General features: G+C 36.4%; 2 protein-coding genes across 3 annotated transcripts; one reads left to right on the top strand and one right to left on the bottom strand.

Moving 5' to 3' along the window:
* The first annotated feature begins 218 nt into the window (after positions 1–218).
* On the top strand, positions 219–10,160 carry Sec71 (ADP ribosylation factor guanine nucleotide exchange factor Sec71). Of its 2 annotated transcripts, XM_072018325.1 has the most exons (14): positions 219–362; positions 453–733; positions 1,430–1,929; positions 2,014–2,408; positions 2,702–3,106; positions 3,218–3,574; positions 4,016–4,327; positions 4,474–4,715; positions 4,787–5,067; positions 5,253–5,583; positions 5,750–6,346; positions 6,426–6,646; positions 6,773–6,976; positions 7,119–10,160. In XM_072018325.1, exons 2-14 carry the CDS (start codon positions 616–618, stop codon positions 8,244–8,246), a joined length of 5,091 nt encoding a protein of 1,696 aa, XP_071874426.1. In that variant the 5' UTR covers positions 219–362; positions 453–615; the 3' UTR covers positions 8,247–10,160. The 2 variants fall into 2 exon arrangements, with proteins under 2 accessions (XP_071874426.1, XP_071874425.1); XM_072018324.1 differs by having other exon boundaries at positions 253–733.
* On the bottom strand, positions 9,746–18,456 carry Oseg2 (intraflagellar transport protein Oseg2). Its single transcript, XM_072018323.1, has 14 exons — positions 18,217–18,456; positions 17,604–17,747; positions 17,096–17,208; positions 16,850–17,035; positions 16,095–16,508; positions 15,275–15,904; positions 14,227–14,673; positions 13,389–14,124; positions 12,698–13,258; positions 12,135–12,578; positions 11,745–12,068; positions 11,246–11,662; positions 10,565–11,179; positions 9,746–10,483 (listed from the first exon to the last, which is right to left on the bottom strand). Exons 1-14 carry the CDS (start codon positions 18,253–18,255, stop codon positions 10,346–10,348), a joined length of 5,208 nt encoding a protein of 1,735 aa, XP_071874424.1. The 5' UTR covers positions 18,256–18,456; the 3' UTR covers positions 9,746–10,345.
* Between the last annotated feature and the right edge of the window lie 59 nt (positions 18,457–18,515).

Raw genomic sequence — 18,515 nt, 5'->3', positions numbered from 1 at the left:
AATAATTCATATATTAAAACTTCTGTATTTTAATAAATAATAAATAATATATATACCAAATAATAATATATATAATGTATAGTAATCTAAATAAATATAATAATAATATAAATAATAATATATACTAAAATTTTAAGCCCAATACGGTATTTTAAGTACGGTATTTATATAGGGATTCCTAGATTCCTCATAAATAACTAGTAAGTGTATGCACGTGTGTGTATGTGTGTGGAGGGCGCCACTTGAGCCTCCTTCGTCGTTTCAGTCTGTCTCTGTGGTTTCTCCGCTGTTTCGAAAGTTTGCTGTCATTTTTTGGAGTTTCGTCATCGTTTCACATGATTTCGTGAAAAATGGATTGAAACGTAATCTCAAGGCGAAACTCATTTGAAATATCGTTGTTCCACCTATTTGTCGTTGGTAAAGCTCCTAATCGATACGCGTTTCATCGACAGTGCCGCAGAGGTTTCCGCGGACGACTTCTGCCTCCAGAAGGTGGTGCAAAACGATGTACGAGGAACCGGTAAGCAAATCACGGTGGTAAAGATGCGAGACTTCGATCGAGTCGCGTGTGCTCCCGTGCCAGCGTAGCAGAGGAATCAGCGCGGCCCGGCGACGATGCGAGATAACTCCAAAGAGATGTTCATTATCAGAGCTTTGGAAAAGATCCTGGCTGACCGGGATGTCAAACGGTCGCACCTCTCTCAGCTCAGAAAATCCTGCGAGACTGCACTTGGTAAATTCATTAATCATCAAATTATTCTGTGTGATAACACTAATATATGTAATCGAAGAAGTTCCTTTAGAGTTATGCATACAACACAAAACTATTCATATTATAGCAAATGCTTAAAATTGTGATACTCTACTGCAAAGTATTATAAATGATTATATTGTGTGATTTATAATTGGAATTAGTTTAATATTTTAATCCATTATTCTCTGAATGTTCTAATAAGATTTTGGTTATATAGGGATTGATGGCAGATTCTTCTTCAGAATATGACATTAAATTCTTTAGGGTTTTAAAATTGACTGGTAAAATTGCATTTCTTGGTCTTCATAGAAAGATCTAATTAGATTAATTCGATGATTTAATATATTGCATCAGCTTCAATTTTTCTTCTTATTCAGTGATATATAGATATTAAGTAACATGATTATATTGTATGTTATTGAGTTCTTGGACTTTGACATTTGATATACATGTGTTATAATATTAAATATATACATATGTTCATATGAAAATAGGAATGAATATGTATATGTATTGTTTGTTATATTCCTGTCTATTTTTAATTATTTGTTACTATACAAAGTTGTTTGATTTTCTTCAAGTTTTTGAGAAATACAGACTAAAAATAATTTTGCGTTATATTTTCAAGGAAATATTAAAATCAATTTATAATTTCAAATATATATTGTTTTTCAGATAACTTGAGAAATGAAATCAAAGAAGGCTCAGGCACTCAAGTATCAACTGCTTTGCCACAGCCTCGCAGTGATTCATATGTTATCTCTGCAGAAAAGTATTTTCTGCCCTTTGAATTGGCATGTCAAAGCAAGTCACCAAGAATCGTGGTCACTGCTCTGGATTGTCTGCAAAAGTTAATTGCCTATGGACATCTTACAGGAAATGTACCTGATTCTACAGAACCAAATAAGCTGCTCATTGTGCGCATTGTTGAAACAATATGTGGATGTTTCATGGGGCCACAGACGGACGAAGGAGTCCAATTGCAAATTATAAAAGCCCTTCTCACAGTTATGACCAGTCAACATGTGGAAGTTCACGAGGGTACTGTGTTGCTCACCATACGCACAGTATACAGTGTCTATCTGGCCTCAAGGAATCTGGTTAATCAAACTACAGCTCGAGCTACGCTCACCCAGATGATTAATGTTATTTTTGCACGTATGGAAACACAGGCAGTAAGTTTACTAATTAATTGGCATAAAATTGTATTACTGAAACTTACATAAAAGAATGTTAAGAAATATTTTCTGCTTTCCTAGGAAGAAGAGACCGTCCGGAACGAGGTAGATCAAGCCGAAACCACCAATGTAAATTCCACTAACTGCACTTCGGGAGAGCTTGAAACTGAAATAAACCACGAAGAATCATCAGTGGAGAGTAGTCAAGAATCACAGTTAATAGTGAGAGGGATTTTAGAGGATGTAGTAAATTCTATTATTCCCGAAGATTCGACGAATATAACTACTGTAACGTCAGAGGAGGCTAGCTTAGATCAAGTGCCTATAGATGAGAATTCCGACGAGGCGGTTGCAGAGAGCGATAATATGGTCAGGGCGAAGTTCACTCATGTGCTACAGAAGGACGCTTTCCTGGTTTTTAGAGCACTTTGCAAGCTTTCCATGAAACCACTTCCTGATGGCACTCCAGATCCCAAGTATGTGCAAAGAGTCTTTTTATTAAGAAAATGTTTTAATGCAGACAATTATTTTTAAGTTGATTCAGTCTTTTTGAGATACTTTTTGACATTTTTGTATTTCATATAAATCAAGTAAAACCTAATTGGTTTTTTTGACTTATCCATTTAAAGTTATGATATTGGAATATTTGTTATTTCATGTATCATAATTTCGCAAACAAAGAAAGAGTATGTCACTTTTCTAATAATCATGCAAGTTGGTATCTCAAAGTTTGGCATCTTATGAAATTTTTGTGGTATACTCTCTTTAGGTCCCACCAGCTCAGGTCGAAGATCCTTTCCTTACAATTGCTTCTGGGTATCCTGCAAAATGCTGGACCAGTATTGCGTTCCAATGAAATGTTTGTCATAGCCATAAAACAGTACCTCTGTGTAGCACTCTCGAAAAACGGTGTCTCTTCCGTTCCCGAGGTGTTTGAATTATCTCTAGCATTGTTTCTCGCACTGCTGGCTCGCTTCAAAGTGCACTTAAAGATGCAGATAGAGGTTTTCTTCAAGGAAATTTTTATGAATATCCTCGAGACTTCTAGCAGTTCTTTCGAACACAAATGGATGGTGATTCACGCTTTGACTCGTATTTGTGCGGATGCACAGAGTGTCGTGGATATCTATGTGAACTACGATTGTGACTTATCAGCTGCGAATCTATTTGAAAGGTTGGAAAACAACAATTACCCGTAAATCTATAAAACGAATGAATATTTTATATTTCGTATTATTATATTTTTATAGAGAGATTAAATTAGTTATATTCTATATTTTTACAGGCTTGTGAATGACTTATCAAAGATAGCACAAGGTAGACAAGCACTAGAATTAGGTGCATCACCAAATCAAGAAAAATCAATGAGGATCAGGGGTCTTGAATGTTTAGTATCCATCTTGAAGTGCATGGTTGAGTGGAGCAGAGATCTGTATGTGAACCCTAGTGTTCCAGCTGATCAGCAACTCCCATCTGAGCCCCCTGATCCTCCAGTGGAACCTCCCCTGCCTCGTTATGGAAGTGCTGGTAGTCTATCCTCAGCAAACTCTAGTTTAGTAGGAAACAAGGAGATCCCGGATTCTCCTGAACAATATGAGGTCCAGAAACAACAAAAAGAAGTGTGGGAGACTGGCATCGATATGTATGAATTACAATTCGTTTTTTAATTTCTTCGTCTTGTTCTGATATTTAAAGCATCAGGTTGTCTCAAAACAAAATTCTTCTACTTCTTTTACTTGAACAATTGATTTGTGTCAAATAGTTGAGTCAACATCGTATGTTATTATATCGTATAATTCCTTTTACGTTTATTATATGGAATTGATTATTTTGTATCAAAATTTAATTTGATCGAGATATATTAAAATAGACATATTACGAAAATTTATAATTATAGTCAAGTTATGAACAGCCTTTTAATTTAACTAGGTACAAATCGGTTATAAAATGTTGAATGTAAGTTAAACTGCAGAAGGATAATAAGACTGCCTGATATTTTAAATCGCTGTAATAACACTTAGAAAATGTCAGAGTTGCAAAGAGACATGTATTTTATTAATTAAATTGGTATTTTTACCTCTAGTTTTAATCGAAAGCCAAGCAAGGGAGTACAATATCTTCAAGAACAAAGTCTTCTAGGTAATTCGTCCGAAGATGTTGCCCGTTGGCTTCATATGGACGAGCGACTCGATAAGACCGCAATCGGCGATTTTCTTGGCGACCATAATCACAATCAGGTGATGTACAGCTATATTGATCAAATGAATTTTGCCGACCGTGATTTAGTTACAGCCCTTAGATATTTTCTCGAGGGCTTTCGATTGCCTGGTGAAGCGCAGAAGATTGATCGATTAATGGAGAAGTTTGCTAGTCGATACTGTGAATGTAATCCAAAGTAAGTATCCTTTAAATTTCAGTATTATATGATATCATATTATCATATTTTTCCATATTTCTTCCGTGTTATCTTCTTAATACATAATATTGTATAATTTTAACATTTTTTTTTTTCATAAATTAATTTACCTTTTATATTACCAGTAATGGGTTATTCACAAGTGCGGATACCGCATATGTATTGGGCTTTTCGATCATTATGTTGACTACCGATCTACACTCTCCTCAAGTGAAAAATAAAATGACCAAAGAGCAATATATCAAGCTAAACCGACGCATTAGTGATAACGAGGATCTCCCTGAAGAGTACTTATCGAAAATTTATGACGAAATTGCCGGTAACGAAATTAAGATGAAATCCAATCCTAATCGACCTGGCAAGCAAGGTAAATAGAAATTGAACTAATTAAGTAGATTGTTATATAATTAATAATTTTAAATATGCTTGGTGTTACAGTGATATCTAGCGAAAAGAAACGACGGCTTTTATGGAACATGGAGATGGAAGTAATCTCGACAGCAGCAAAAAATCTAATGGAATCTGTCAGTCACGTTCAAGCACCGTTCACCACGGCTAAACACCTGGAACACGTTCGACCTATGTTTAAAATGGCGTGGACACCATTTTTAGCCGCATTCAGTGTCGGTCTTCAAGATTGCGATGATCCAGAAATTGCTTCCCTTTGTCTAGATGGTATTAGATGTGCAATACGCATTGCTTGCATATTTCATATGACGGTAAGCGTTTCTGCGATATCAGCGAAATTTTAAACTACTATGCTAGTCCTGTTTCGGCTAGTTTTATTCAGTTGGTTACTTTTACGTCCGAAGCTGTATGAACTGTAGAATATATAAGGTATATCGTAAGCTTCAAATCACTCAAGATCTTTGTTGTAAATTTTATTTTTCTGTTTTAATTATAGTTAGAACGGGACGCGTATGTGCAAGCCTTAGCACGGTTCACTTTATTGACTGCGAATTCACCGATTACTGAAATGAAGGCGAAGAACATCGATACGATCAAAACTCTGATTACTGTAGCTCACACTGATGGTAATTATCTTGGCAGCTCTTGGTTGGATGTTGTTAAATGTATCTCTCAACTCGAGCTTGCCCAATTAATTGGAACTGGAGTCAGACCTCAGCTCTTGGGTCCACCTTCGAAGCCGCATTTCCCTTCGCCATTAGTAAACTTCAACCTAACACATAACAACTTGCATCAGAACAATAATTTGAATCTCAGCTCGTTGGATCGTAAGTATATCATAGATATCCCACAAATTTTTCATGATAATTTAATGGTAGAAAAGTGCACGCATATTGAAGATGAAATCCTAGTTAACAAAAATTGTGTTCTTTAACTTCTGTTTATTTTCTATCTATTTATTTTACATGCTTCGTCTTTTTGTATGTTTTTTAGCAAGCGTAAAGGAATCGATAGGAGAGACAAGCTCTCAAAGCGTGGTGGTAGCTGTCGATCGAATATTCACCGGTTCCACTAGACTAGACGGTGACGCCATTGTAGAATTCGTGAAAGCTCTCTGTCAAGTCTCTCTGGAAGAACTATCACACCCAACGCAGCCCCGGATGTTCTCTTTAACCAAGATCGTAGAAATTTCTTATTATAACATGGGACGTATCAGACTTCAGTGGTCCAGGATTTGGCAAGTGATAGGAGATCACTTTGACAGAGTTGGTTGCAGTCCTCGCCAGGATATCGCTTTCTTTGCAGTCGATTCTTTGAGACAACTTGCGACCAAGTTCATAGAGAAGGGAGAATTCGCTAATTTCCGGTTTCAAAAGGATTTCCTCAGACCGTTTGAGCATATCATGAAAAAGAATCGATCACCAGTGATTAGGGACATGGTGGTCCGTTGTGTCGCGCAAATTGTACACTCACAGGCTCCTAATATTCGATCAGGATGGAAAAATATATTCAGCGTGTTCCACCATGCAGCTAGTGACAGAGATGAAGCTGTTGTTGAGCTAGCATTTTCTATGACTGGGAAGATTATAAGTGAGTGTTTGCAGATGTGGTGATATACTTGATGTGATAGTTTTAATTGGTTTATTTTATATTTGGTATATATTTTCAGATGAATTATATGCTGAAGATTTCAGTATCATGGTAGATTCCTTTCAAGACGCCGTAAAGTGCCTCAGTGAATTTGCTTGCAACGCCTCCTTCCCCGAGACGAGTATGGAAGCCATAAGATTGATACGTTCTTGCGCGTCATATATCGACGCCAATCCAAATCTCTTCGCGGAGGGCATGATGGATGATAGTGGAATGGTGTCTGAAGAAGATAGAGCTTGGGTAAAGATCTCATATTTTTTTTATATATCCCCAATTTTTTTCAAATCCTTGCAACTTGTCCACTAGGTACATTCGGTAAACTTTTTATTATAAAAAATTTACTACTCGAAGATTTTATTTATATAGGTTAGAGGATGGTTCCCGCTGTTGTTCGAGTTATCGTGTATAGTGAGTAGGTGTAAGTTGGACGTTCGAACACGAGCGTTGACCGTTCTTTTCGACGTCGTAAAAACGCATGGAGCTTCTTTTAAACCCCATTGGTGGAAAGATCTCTTCCAAGTTCTGTTCAGAATCTTTGACAACATGAAACTTCCTGAACAACATACAGAGGTGCGTGAAAAAATTTATTTTTTAATACTGCTGCTTTTTTTTGGTCTGCATGATATATAAATTACTTTTGGCAGTGATGCACTCCAAATAATGTACAATAATTTTTATAGTGAACATATGAGCATCTATGCTAATATTTCAGAAAGCAGAATGGATGACAACAACGTGTAACCACGCCCTGTACGCAATCGTCGATGTATTCTCACAATTTTACGATACTTTGGGTCCTCTTCTACTAGAGCAGCTATACTCTCAACTGCTCTGGTGCGTGCAACAAGACAACGAGCAGTTGGCACGTTCGGGAACCAACTGCCTAGAGAATTTGGTGATCAGCAATGGCATCAAGTTCGACGAGCAAACATGGGAGAAGACCTGCAGTTGTGTCCTCGATATCTTCGAGAGCACCCTGCCATCTGCCTTACTCACTTGGAAACCCCAGTCGCCTAATAAGGAATCTGACCTAGATGTAATCACAGGGGATGCAGACAGTCATATGGGGATCCTCAAGAGAAGCAACAGCTCTCAAAGTTTAACAAACGGCGAGACCGCAAAGAACAGAGTTTTTTCCGCGTTATTAATTAAATGTGTGGTGCAGTTGGAGCTGATTCAAACGATAGACAACATTGTGTTCTACCCAGCTACATCCAGGAAGGAGGACCAGGAGAATCTAGCATTGGCACAGGCGGACATGTTTAATGGGAAGTCCTCTGAATTGGGTGTAAGAGCTGGTGCAGACCAACAGAAGGAGGAACAGGGCATGTACTGTGCTCTGACTACTACGCATCTATTACAGTTAGTCGAATGTTTGTTGAAATCCCATAGATTCGCGAAGAGTTTCAATTCCAATCATGAACAACGAAATGCGCTGTGGAAAGCTGGTTTCCGGGGCAACGTGAAACCAAATTTACTTAAACAAGAAACACAGTCATTAGCCTGTGCATTGAGAATCCTTTTTAAGATGTATAGCGATGAAGCTCACAGAGCTGACTGGAGCAAAGTGGAAACGAGGCTTGTTGAAGTGGCTTGTGAAGCACTGGAATATTTCCTGGCACTTTCCAACGAAGCTCACCGAGATGCTTGGACTCCGATACTGTTGTTGCTTCTCACGAGGATCCTAAAGATGAGCGACAATCGGTTTGCAGTCCACGCGTCTAGCTGTTACCCATTACTTTGTGAGGTTATGTGCTTTGATCTCAAACCGGAATTAAGGTCCGTGTTGCGAAGATTCTTCCTGAGAATTGGTCCGGTATTCAGGATCACGCAGCAGTAGTAACGAGTTTTTGTAAAGAGTGAGATTATACAATTTTTTTGGTTCATTTTAAAGATTATAGAAGAAATTCTTGCAATTTGAATTGGTCGTAGTTTGTAAACATGGAGAATTCCATGGAGTTAAGTCTAAATTGCTTTTTTTAGATTATTAGGATAGGAGATGAACAGTATCGTACAACATTTTTGGACAAATCGTGAAGTGCTTGTTCAGAAAGTTTCTATGCTACTATAAGAATTTACATTTGTATACTTTATGTGGTATCTTCTTTTATCTTCAATTTGCAAGTAGCTGTGACTTGTACTTCTTGCAAGAATTCCTTCTGCATATATCGTAATGCGAATTGAAATGAAATAGTTTAATTGAAATATTTTTTCTCAAGAAATAAAAGAAGAATTATTAAATACGGGAACTGTTCGATATTTAAGACAGGACGACAAAGTAAAATACGTTTTAGTAAAATCCTAAAGGCAAAGCATAATATGTATGTACTGTATATGTTCAGAACTTCCTTCGTATTTAACATATTCTTCATTTTTATAAGAAAGAGGAAACTTCGAGCGAGGAGTTTTATAGTCCTGATACAATATGTGTGCAGAGTATTTAATAAATAGAGTATTTCTTGGATATAACATAATGTGTATCTTTGAAAAGAAGATACTGATAATAGTAGATTTATGTTTAAATAAATTGTTTATATTTAAATTCACATTTAATTATCTTATGCACCATTTCGATATAATTTTCTTAAATCTGAATTATTTTATTATAATTGAAAGTTAATAATAGAGGAGATTAATAATAGAGAAAATTAATAATAGAGAGTTAATAGAGGAAGAAAATGTGTTTATAAAATTATAGGCTTAACACAATGTTTTACAAATGGGGAATTTCTTTGCATACTTGATATGAGATAGATAAGGAAAAAATTTCCTTATTACCAAGAAATGCGCTATTTATTAAATGTTTTGTATATTTAGTTATTGTAAACTGCATACAAAGTGTCTCCTGAAGTATACTGTATCATAGGAAGAAATAGATCTTTGAGTGAAAAATCAGATGATTTCTGATATTTTTATAGAATTGATTAGTAACTTTGTAACTCCTAAATAATTTAAAAATTCTATGACCAGATAGCCAAGTAGAATCCTTAATATCTTGTTTTTCACTTGGAAATCTTATTTACAGTAAATCTTTTAAGGCACTTCTTGTATATTTACACAAGATATTTAGGAAATGATGGTATAAGCAAGAAATGACAGATACTTAATGAAAACTAAATCAAACGCATTCTCTCTGTTCAAAGATGCCTCTTTATTTTCACAAGTATCATAATTCAGCCATATTGTCTTGATGTTTTACTAAGGGTAAAATGATGAGCACTGTCAAATTTCAAAGCATTAATTTCTCAATATTTGTGTCTGCATAAAATTAATTTAGCTTTCACTAATTTTTCCCTTTATCTGTTATTCTATGTTTTATTTACACTTAAAATAGGTGTGAATAATAAGGTATTAAAAACGATCAAAGGCGGTTGGATAAAAGGAATGTAATGCAAAGAGGAACTCAAGAAAGAGTATTGTGTGTTATTTAGTTTAGCATTTCTAGCTTGTACTAATATTTTCGAGATATACATATAACCTCTGTATAAAAATGCAATACGCCCATAGTCATCACTGAGTAGTCGTATAAATATAAACATCCATCGTGGATAGGTATTCAGACAACGAGTGATAGTTATCTTGATAACTCGTTAGGGTCGATCGTTATACATAGAGTCACTTTAACGATAAGACATGAGAAATCCCGTGGACACACGTTGCATGTATATTCACATTGCATAGAAACTATTTATGCTTAAGTTAGAGTAATTATTTACATAATGCAGCCTTATTTAAATAAATTCTAGAGAAATGAGGTCGTTTTCTTTCTGCGTTACCTTGTCATTAGAAGGCCATTACTAGCTGTTAAATATATTTCATTTATATTCATTTTATTAATAATTTAATCTTGTTTATACTTACATTAATATACTTATATTTACATAGAAACTTATGCTTTTCTATTTTGGAAACTGTAACAATAAGTAACACCATGTGCCTTTAAAAAGAATAATTGGGAATTGCTCCAAACCATTCTTGAATGAAAGCTAGAATATCATTAAGATTTGAATCCTGAGGAGCTTGGCGTGCAGTATTAATCAACTTTGCCCAGTCATCACGGTCTGCCACATGCTGAAGCTTTACAGATAACAATTCATCATTATACTTTGAAAAAGATTAAAAAATAAATAAAATCCACTGATAGAATTTATAAAATACCTCTGTGCATTTAATGATTGAACCTCGAATGGGATACCCAGTCAAGATGCAAGCTTGAAGACTTCCAGAATCAACAGAGTGAGCAGTCAATGAACCTACATAGACTCCTCTGTGATCTGTGGGGAGAACCTGCTCCACTTTTTGATCCATAGATACAGCAAGAACCCATTCACGGACTTCTTCTCTCTGTTCTGTTGTTAAACTCAATGTCTCTGGCAGAGGAACCTCCACAGGGAAGTCTGTTACAGCTAAATCTTCAACATCCAACACAGTACTATCACCTTCTTCTATACACTCCTCTAAATCCAGGAAATGGTTTAGAAAAACAAAGGCTTCACTGTTCTTCCCAGCTGTACGTGCTTCTATCCCTGCTTCATAGTAAGCTCTATCAGCAAGAAGAAGGTCAGTGTACCTCAGTAAAGTAATGGAAGCTTTTAAGACCAGCCCAGAAAGTACAGGATAATCACGACAACCACATTTCACTGCTGAATAATGAGTAGCTTCGAGTACTCTCTCAAATTTCGATTTTTGACTTGATTCTAATGATTTTAGATTCTTCCAGAGATCCAAGAGTACAGTTCTCAAGTGACTTAAGTATCTGTATTCATAATATGCCTGAAACAAAACAACTTCCAGCTGACTATTTCTTTTTTAACAAGTTTATCAGTATGCTATTCTTACCTCTGAATTCAAAACGCTCTCAGACAACTGTAAGTAGAGATTAAAATTTTGCTGGATGGGAGGAGTACCATACTTAACATACAATTGCAAAGCATCTAGTGGAGCATTTCCTTTCAATAATTGAACCGCTCTTTGTGCTACATATTTGTGCAAAACCTGAGTTCCTTGAGTGCTTGCAGTCTCGAATACTTGGTTCCATTGACCTTTATTAGCCAGTATCTCAAGTCCAGCATCTGCATCTATTTCCACAAGTCTATCTATTTGTCCATCCCTCAGCATTGCTTCCTTATACTTCTCTTCCAGATAAGGTTCTATATCTGGTGCCAGTTCGTTCACAATTCTCTTGGCCTTTTCCCACTCTCCAATTGAAGCCAATGAATCAATAGCATCTTTCAATTTGTCTGCTTGTAAGAATACCTAAAGGATATAAGAAAGAAATTAAATTTATGAAATTAAATCAATCTTTTATTTGTAGGATATTCAATGGTAAGATGGCAACCTGAGCAGCAACAGCATATTCTCCAATAGCAAACAAACGCGAGCCAAGGTCTCCACCGACTTGAGCAACAGTTTCTGAATCAGCCTGATGAAGTAGAATGTCAGCAGCCTTGATAAGAGACGACCTGGGCGCTTGAGGATCTAGAATTAAGATATCGAGAGCAGCTCGCACTTCACCAACTTCTAACCACTTTCTGGCTTCTTCAAAAGCGTTTGCACCAGCAAGAGAGGCGCTTATTTGACCAAGTTCACGCCTGAGATTTGCTTGTTGACTCGGTAGGTATTCTCTGCAAACGCGTAGCGCCTCAGACCACATTCCTGCTTTCTGTAATATTCAAGAAGCATTTAAGAAATGAATCAATATACACATTATGTATTATCAAATAATCACCTTATAGTGTTCAATAATCATTTCAGGTTTATGGGCTCTCAATAGCAAAGTCTCAGCCAAGGAATAGTCCTGTGCTTCAACTGCTTCACTAGCCCTGGCAATTAGGACTTGAGCAACTGCATCTTGGTTAATGGATTGAGCTACATCTTCAGCAGCCTCCCAATCTCGAGTATGAATATACATCTGAACAGCCTCCATGGTTCTTCCAGCTTTAATAAATTCTTTCTCTGCTTCAGAGAAATGACCTGCATCTTCCAGAGCCATGGCATATCTATAGTGAACTTCTTTCGCCTGATCAGTACTCCCATATTTGACAATTTCCAAAGCCCAATCAAACAAGTCAGCTTCACAAGCTAGCTGCAGACAGCCATCTAAGTAGTTCAGCCGCATAAGCAGCCTGGCTGCTAATTCTGGTGCCAATGTACGTGCCCATATTAAAGCTACCTATATAGAAATTAGAATTTTTTAATTATATATCCATTTTATACACTTTTGCATTTTTTAATTTTCTTCTAAATGTATAAACATTCATAATTTAAAGATAAGTGTCTAGTAATCGAGACCTGTTGGGCTGCGTTATCTCCAGCATGCTGTTTCGCTACACGAAGAGCATCCTCCCACATGTTGGCTGTCCTATAAGCAGTCACCGCTCCTCTCCAATCACCAGCTGCAAGATAATGCTCCTCAGCCTCACGAGGCTTGCTAGACTCATTCAATTCTCTGGCTAAGTGCGCATGAGTGGTCTCCAAAAGGTCTGGTCTATATTTTGCTACTAATCTAATCATATCTGCACGCCGACTAGCCTTTCTATACATCGCTATAGCTGAATCATATTTGCCAATGGCAAGATATAGTTCCTCTGCGTGTTTCAGATCTCCTGTTTCACAGAGGATTGTAGCATGTTTTAACAGGACTTCGTTCGCTTCATCAGGAGTCATATACTCTTGAGCTACTTCATGAGCACGACTCCAGTTGCCATTTTGTACGTGAACATCAACTGCACGTCTAGCATCTCCGGATCGAATGAAAAGCTTTTCTGCCAAGTTCTTTTCGTGTATGGAGGCGAAATATTCGGCCAGTTTCTCGCACTGTTTCCTTATTGTGGGATCATCGTCCTCGATTACCTTTTAAAAATACTAGTATTAACAAGTACTTTATTTTGAATATTGCATGTATATTGGGTATTTCCGCATATTTAGATCTTCCGTAATCTGTTAATTATAGAAAAATAGGCAAATGTGAAGAAATCTTTACCTGTATGATCTGTAGCCCCTTTCTCCACTGCCGTGCATTGATAGCAGCATCCAGAGCTAAAGCAGTTTCACCTGCCTCTATAAAATGATTAATAGCTGCATCATAGTGTCCAGCAGAGGCCAAGTGCTTGCCCCATTCTCGTTCAAGGTCAACTACCGAAGTAGGATCTACTTTTCTAGCCAATTCCAATGCTCTTGCAAATACTCCAGCTTGAGAGTAGCATTTGATAGCTTCCAGAGGCTCTGATGTCTTTTCCAACAGTTCTCCAGCTAATTCCATTAAATCCGTCGCTTTCAAGACTCTCACGATTTCATTAACAATGGATCTGTCCTCCAATAGATCTGGATTGGCCAGAACAAGTCTAGCTGCTCGACCAGGTCGATGAGCATCTAAGTATAGCTTGACTGCACGTCGAGGATTAGTAGGTTCCAAAATGGCAGCAGCTCTAGCTGTCTGGCCACTTTCGAGTAGCCAAGTCAGATGTCTGTCTCTGAGCTCCTGGAGACCTGGCCAGCCTCTGTTTTGTGCTAAAATCAACGCATCTTCCCAGTGCCAATATTTTTGGTACATGTCCAGAGCCTGGCCTAATTCATTTTGTTCCAAATAAATGGCTTCTGCAGTTTTTAATTCGCCATTTAGAATGGCTAACTTTGCCCAACAGTCAGGGCTTGAAAGTGGATCATGTCCAGTCTCTGCACGATACTTTTCGCCGATTTCTATTATATTTTTTAAGAATCTAAAAGAGTAATGAAAAGCTTTTTATGGTAACTATTCAAATACTTTTGTAAGTCACTGTAATTGGTAAGAACAAACAGGAACAATGAAGAAACATATAAACCTGCAACAAGCTACATCTCCGAGAGCTGCGTAGCACCTGGCAGCTACCAATAACTGTCTAGCAGCCATTGCGTTCCTGGCCACATTTTCCCACATGGCCTCCGCTTGAGGCCTATCTGCCAAATCCTCCAGGAATAATAAAGCTCTACCAAAATCATTGTCATGTAGCGCTGTGCCAAATTCTATCAGTGGTTCATCAAGCAGATAGGCCACCTTGCCTCCAGCCTCCTCCACCGTGACAGAAGTTCTTCCATCTTCTCTAGTAATGTCGATGGCGTCACCACGAACTGGAATTAATGTTGCCACTTCGGGATCATCGACGTTGTACCAGACTGCCAAGGTTTGTCCGGTTTGAGCTACTACTACATCACTGCCTAGTACCCAAGAAGCAAAACTGACTCCAGTCAATAATAAAATTCTTCCACCTAGCTCGTCACTTAGCCATAGTCTAGATAAATAGCGAGAATTAAGAATATATTGAAATCTCAATAAAATTTATAAATTTTAGATGAAAGAGGAACTTCAGGGGTAGATTTTTTAGCAATATAGATTCCATATTAATCGACAGAAGTCTACGTTATCGATTGTTGCATGTCAACAATGGATAACCAGTTCGGCTATAGATGTGAAAAAATTTAAGGGGCCATTCTTAAAGTTAAAATAAGATAAAAATCAAGAATAAAAAAATTTCGCGTTCGACTTCCTTTTTTAGTTATTGACAATTAAACATTAACCGAAATATCCCTGTGAGCGAGTAAACCTTCTTACACGAACGAAAGTGGATCAGCCTAAGCAGCAAGGTGTACAGGATCCTCAAATTGAACGCTACATGGGCAGCAGGTTATCTCGTACAAGTTTTTTTACACCTGTAGCCAAAAACTCTGTATGTTTCTCCCAATAATTTTTTTATATCGTTCCATAAAATACTAAGGACATTTCTGCATTTAGGAGGGGCACAATACTTTAACTACGAGAATATAAGAATACTGAAATACTGCATACTGAACGATTAAAAAAATTTCATGTAAATAAGCAGAATACTTCGTTACCTGGCTCTCTTGTCTCTAGATAGTAACCTGTGGCCTGTTTCGCTAAGTTCCAGCCAATCTACACGGACATCATGAGAAACCATTGTAACAGTAAGCCCAGTTACCAGGTCCATGATGCGAACAGTTCTTGGATCCAACAAATAAGCGAGTCTTTTATTATCCGGTGCTTCAGCAGCCTGTCTCTCATTGATCCTCACACTAACTACATGAGGATTTACTGCTTCTGTTCTTACTGAGCCCAATGCCTCATTATTTCCATACTCAACTATGGTTAGTTCTCCTGAACAGAAGATTAGACACACTCTTGGATATTCAAAAAAGAATTTTTCACTGTTGCTTTTGTCTTCCCAGGAAATTTCACTGATAAGATTTAGTTCAATGTCAGCTAGAAGTAGAGTGTTAGCTGTGCGAGCTATCACATTATTGTCAGCTCGTCCTAGGACTTTGACATCCTCTATTTCATAGCCTGTTTGGGATCTAATAATTACTGGCCGATTGCCCTCTTGTAATGGACGAATCACTACTTGGTTGGGTCCAACGTAGGCCACTTCGTGACTTCCTCTGATTACTGTTCTCTTTAGGACTGTTTCGAATTGCTCTACTGCACCGCAGAGGCTGCCTACAAGTAATCTGGAAAGTTAATAATATATAATTTTTATCTTTTTTATTCTGTATATACATATATTCTTTGCTTTTTATTCTCAAATATTTTTCTAAGTTTTTTCTTCTTTATTTCTTATTTTCTAAATGCCCTCATATCTTCTATCATTTCAGGGTTATAATTTGGTCTAATTGCATGGAACAGTTTATATAGGCTGACCTGGAACCATCACGACGCCAGGATATTGCAGTGACTGTATAGAAATTAGGCAAAGATCGTGTATTTGCCTCTTCCCAAATGGAACGTCGAGGACTCCAATCCAAAATTCGTATTTTGTCCCAAGATCCGATAGCAACACTCTGTCCACTGGGACTACAGCAGGCCACAGCGATTTCTTTTTCGTTCTCGCGACTGTAGTCGAAATTTTTCACTAACTTTCCACGCGAATCGTAAAATGACACTCGTCTGTCGCATCCTGCAGCCAGAACATGCGATTGTGTCCAAGCTAATGCGTATGCTGGTACTGTATGAGTACAGATACGTCCAGAAGGCTCGTGATTTCCATCGGCGGTTAAATGATACTTTATTATGCTACCGTCAGCGTGACTTGATAAGAAACCGGTTCCTCGTACACTGAAATTAAAGATAAGACGATGATTTTATTTAAATTAGAAATATTATAAAGAAATTTCTAAAAGTATATGAGACATTTATTAATTATTTAAATGAGGATCCACCTTATCGATTTCATTAACTTTCAAATATATTGTCAGGATCATGACCTAACTTATACCAAGATAAAATGTAGCAGAGGTATTTTTATGAATATCCTGAAAACAAGTCGAGTGGCGATTGTATGTAAAGTAAAGAAGACCCTATTCAATGCGGCAAACAACAAGGACAATAAAATATGCAATTTTTGTTTCAATACGGAGGAATTAATGAGAAAATAAAATATTGTGAAGATAGATTACTTGGAAGCCAATGCAATTGTGGTCGAATCAGCCGTGTAAAGTGTCTGAGCTTTATGAGTCTTCACCAATGCAATGCGAACTTTGCCATCTACCAAACCAACAATAATTGGTCCCTCGGTCAGCCAAATTAGACAAGTGACAGGAGAACTTTGACGAAACTTGTTGCAAATCACTTTCTTCTCTCCCCTATATGAGAACAATATCTTTTAAAGAGAATTTTTAAAATTAATTTTTTCTATCATTTACCATTGTTCTCCAATTTTGTAAACGTAAACTATACAGTCAGTCTGGCCTACTGCTATTTTTGTCGAGTCTGGAGAAAAGGCAATACCCTTGATCACGTAACTCTTTTTACCAAACTAGAAAAAGATGGGTAATTTTTCATAAAGATACACACATCATTTAAATTTGAAGAATCTTTTATAATATTTCAATTATTGTTTGTTATAATATCTTTTTGAAACTTACATTAAAAAAAAAATAACAAATTTATTATGTTTATTAACACTAAAGAAAAATTAAGAAATTGATTAATCAGATAATATAGGAGTTTACATAAAGTTAGATGAACAAAAGAAATAACAATGAATGTACAATTTTAAATTAAATTTTGAAACCGGTCATTTGACCTGGTCTGGTAAGATTAGCGTTAAGGAACAGGAGTAAAATAAAAAATACAGAATACAATCAGTAGAGTACATTTGCTTGTACCTTAATGCAATTATAAGGAAATTATTCTCGAATACCTTCGTACCTTCGAATCGACAGGTTTCGTGGAAAATTTGTCACGTTTCACGCAATTCTCGTCAAAAAGGTATATGGAACGATCAGAGGAAGCGACAGCCAGTTTTAGACTGTTTGGTGACCAGCTTATACCCACCACTCTATTCTCGTACTCCTGTTTTATAAAATAATTTTTCAGAAATTTATCTAAAATATTTTTCCCTATTTTATATTTAATTATTACCTTAGTGCGATTTAATGTTTTTCATCTATTCTTCATTTTATTATTTCTTCGAATAGATTTTATTTTTTAACTTTTTATTTTAATATTACCCTAATTCAGTTTGCTATTAATTTTGTATTATTTTAAAAATGTTATTTCCTTACTTTGTGTTACATTATTATTTTAGTTTAGTTTAATATTTCTCTAAACAGATTTTATTTTCTAATTTTTTATTTTATTATTATTCTAGTTTAGCTTACTATTAACTTTTTATCATCTTATATTATTTTTCGACATTAATCTTAGGAAAGTTCGAGATAAATTTTACGATGTTTATTCTTACTTTCGTATTTAAATCAATTACAAGCATTATTCAGAACGTCATTAAAATCATTAACTAATTTAAAGTATATGTACTTACATACGGTGGAGTAACATTGCCCAAATATTTGAGCAACATGGTTATTCCTTATCGCTTTTAACATCGATTGATTGCAGAGAATTGTTTCTGTTTGTATACTTTCGCAGTCACATTGGTTCATTTCGAGCGATATGAACATAAGTTTCTGAGACGCAATACCGCACGAGACGTTTTGTATACGTTCAAGTTGCCTAGCGACAACAACCTTTGAGGCTTGTCTAGGAGTGGAAAATTGATAAGGTACGTCAAAAGTTACCAACACGTAATTCTTATTGAATTTACTTTAGTTTATTCAGAAG

Source organism: Bombus fervidus, chromosome 15, assembly GCF_041682495.2.
Source record: "Bombus fervidus isolate BK054 chromosome 15, iyBomFerv1, whole genome shotgun sequence".
Lineage (NCBI taxonomy): Eukaryota > Metazoa > Arthropoda > Insecta > Hymenoptera > Apidae > Bombus > Bombus fervidus.
This window is presented reverse-complemented; position numbering and strand designations above follow the sequence as displayed.

Bases quoted from the DNA above. Each gene is read 5' to 3' on its own strand.
- Sec71 (XM_072018325.1), top strand. From the start codon at position 616: ATGCGAGATAACTCCAAAGAGATGTTCATTATCAGAGCTTTGGAAAAG. The intron at 3,575-4,015 runs GTATGAATTACA...TTTTACCTCTAG, and splicing joins TGGGAGACTGGCATCGATAT to TTTTAATCGAAAGCCAAGCA. The intron at 6,647-6,772 runs GTAAAGATCTCA...TTATTTATATAG, and splicing joins CTGAAGAAGATAGAGCTTGG to GTTAGAGGATGGTTCCCGCT.
- Oseg2 (XM_072018323.1), bottom strand. From the start codon at position 18,255: ATGTTGCTCAAATATTTGGGCAATGTTACTCCACCGTAT. The intron at 15,905-16,094 runs GTCAGCCTATAT...TTAACTTTCCAG, and splicing joins TGGCGTCGTGATGGTTCCAG to ATTACTTGTAGGCAGCCTCT. The intron at 14,674-15,274 runs GTAACGAAGTAT...CTATTTATCTAG, and splicing joins TCTAGAGACAAGAGAGCCAG to ACTATGGCTAAGTGACGAGC.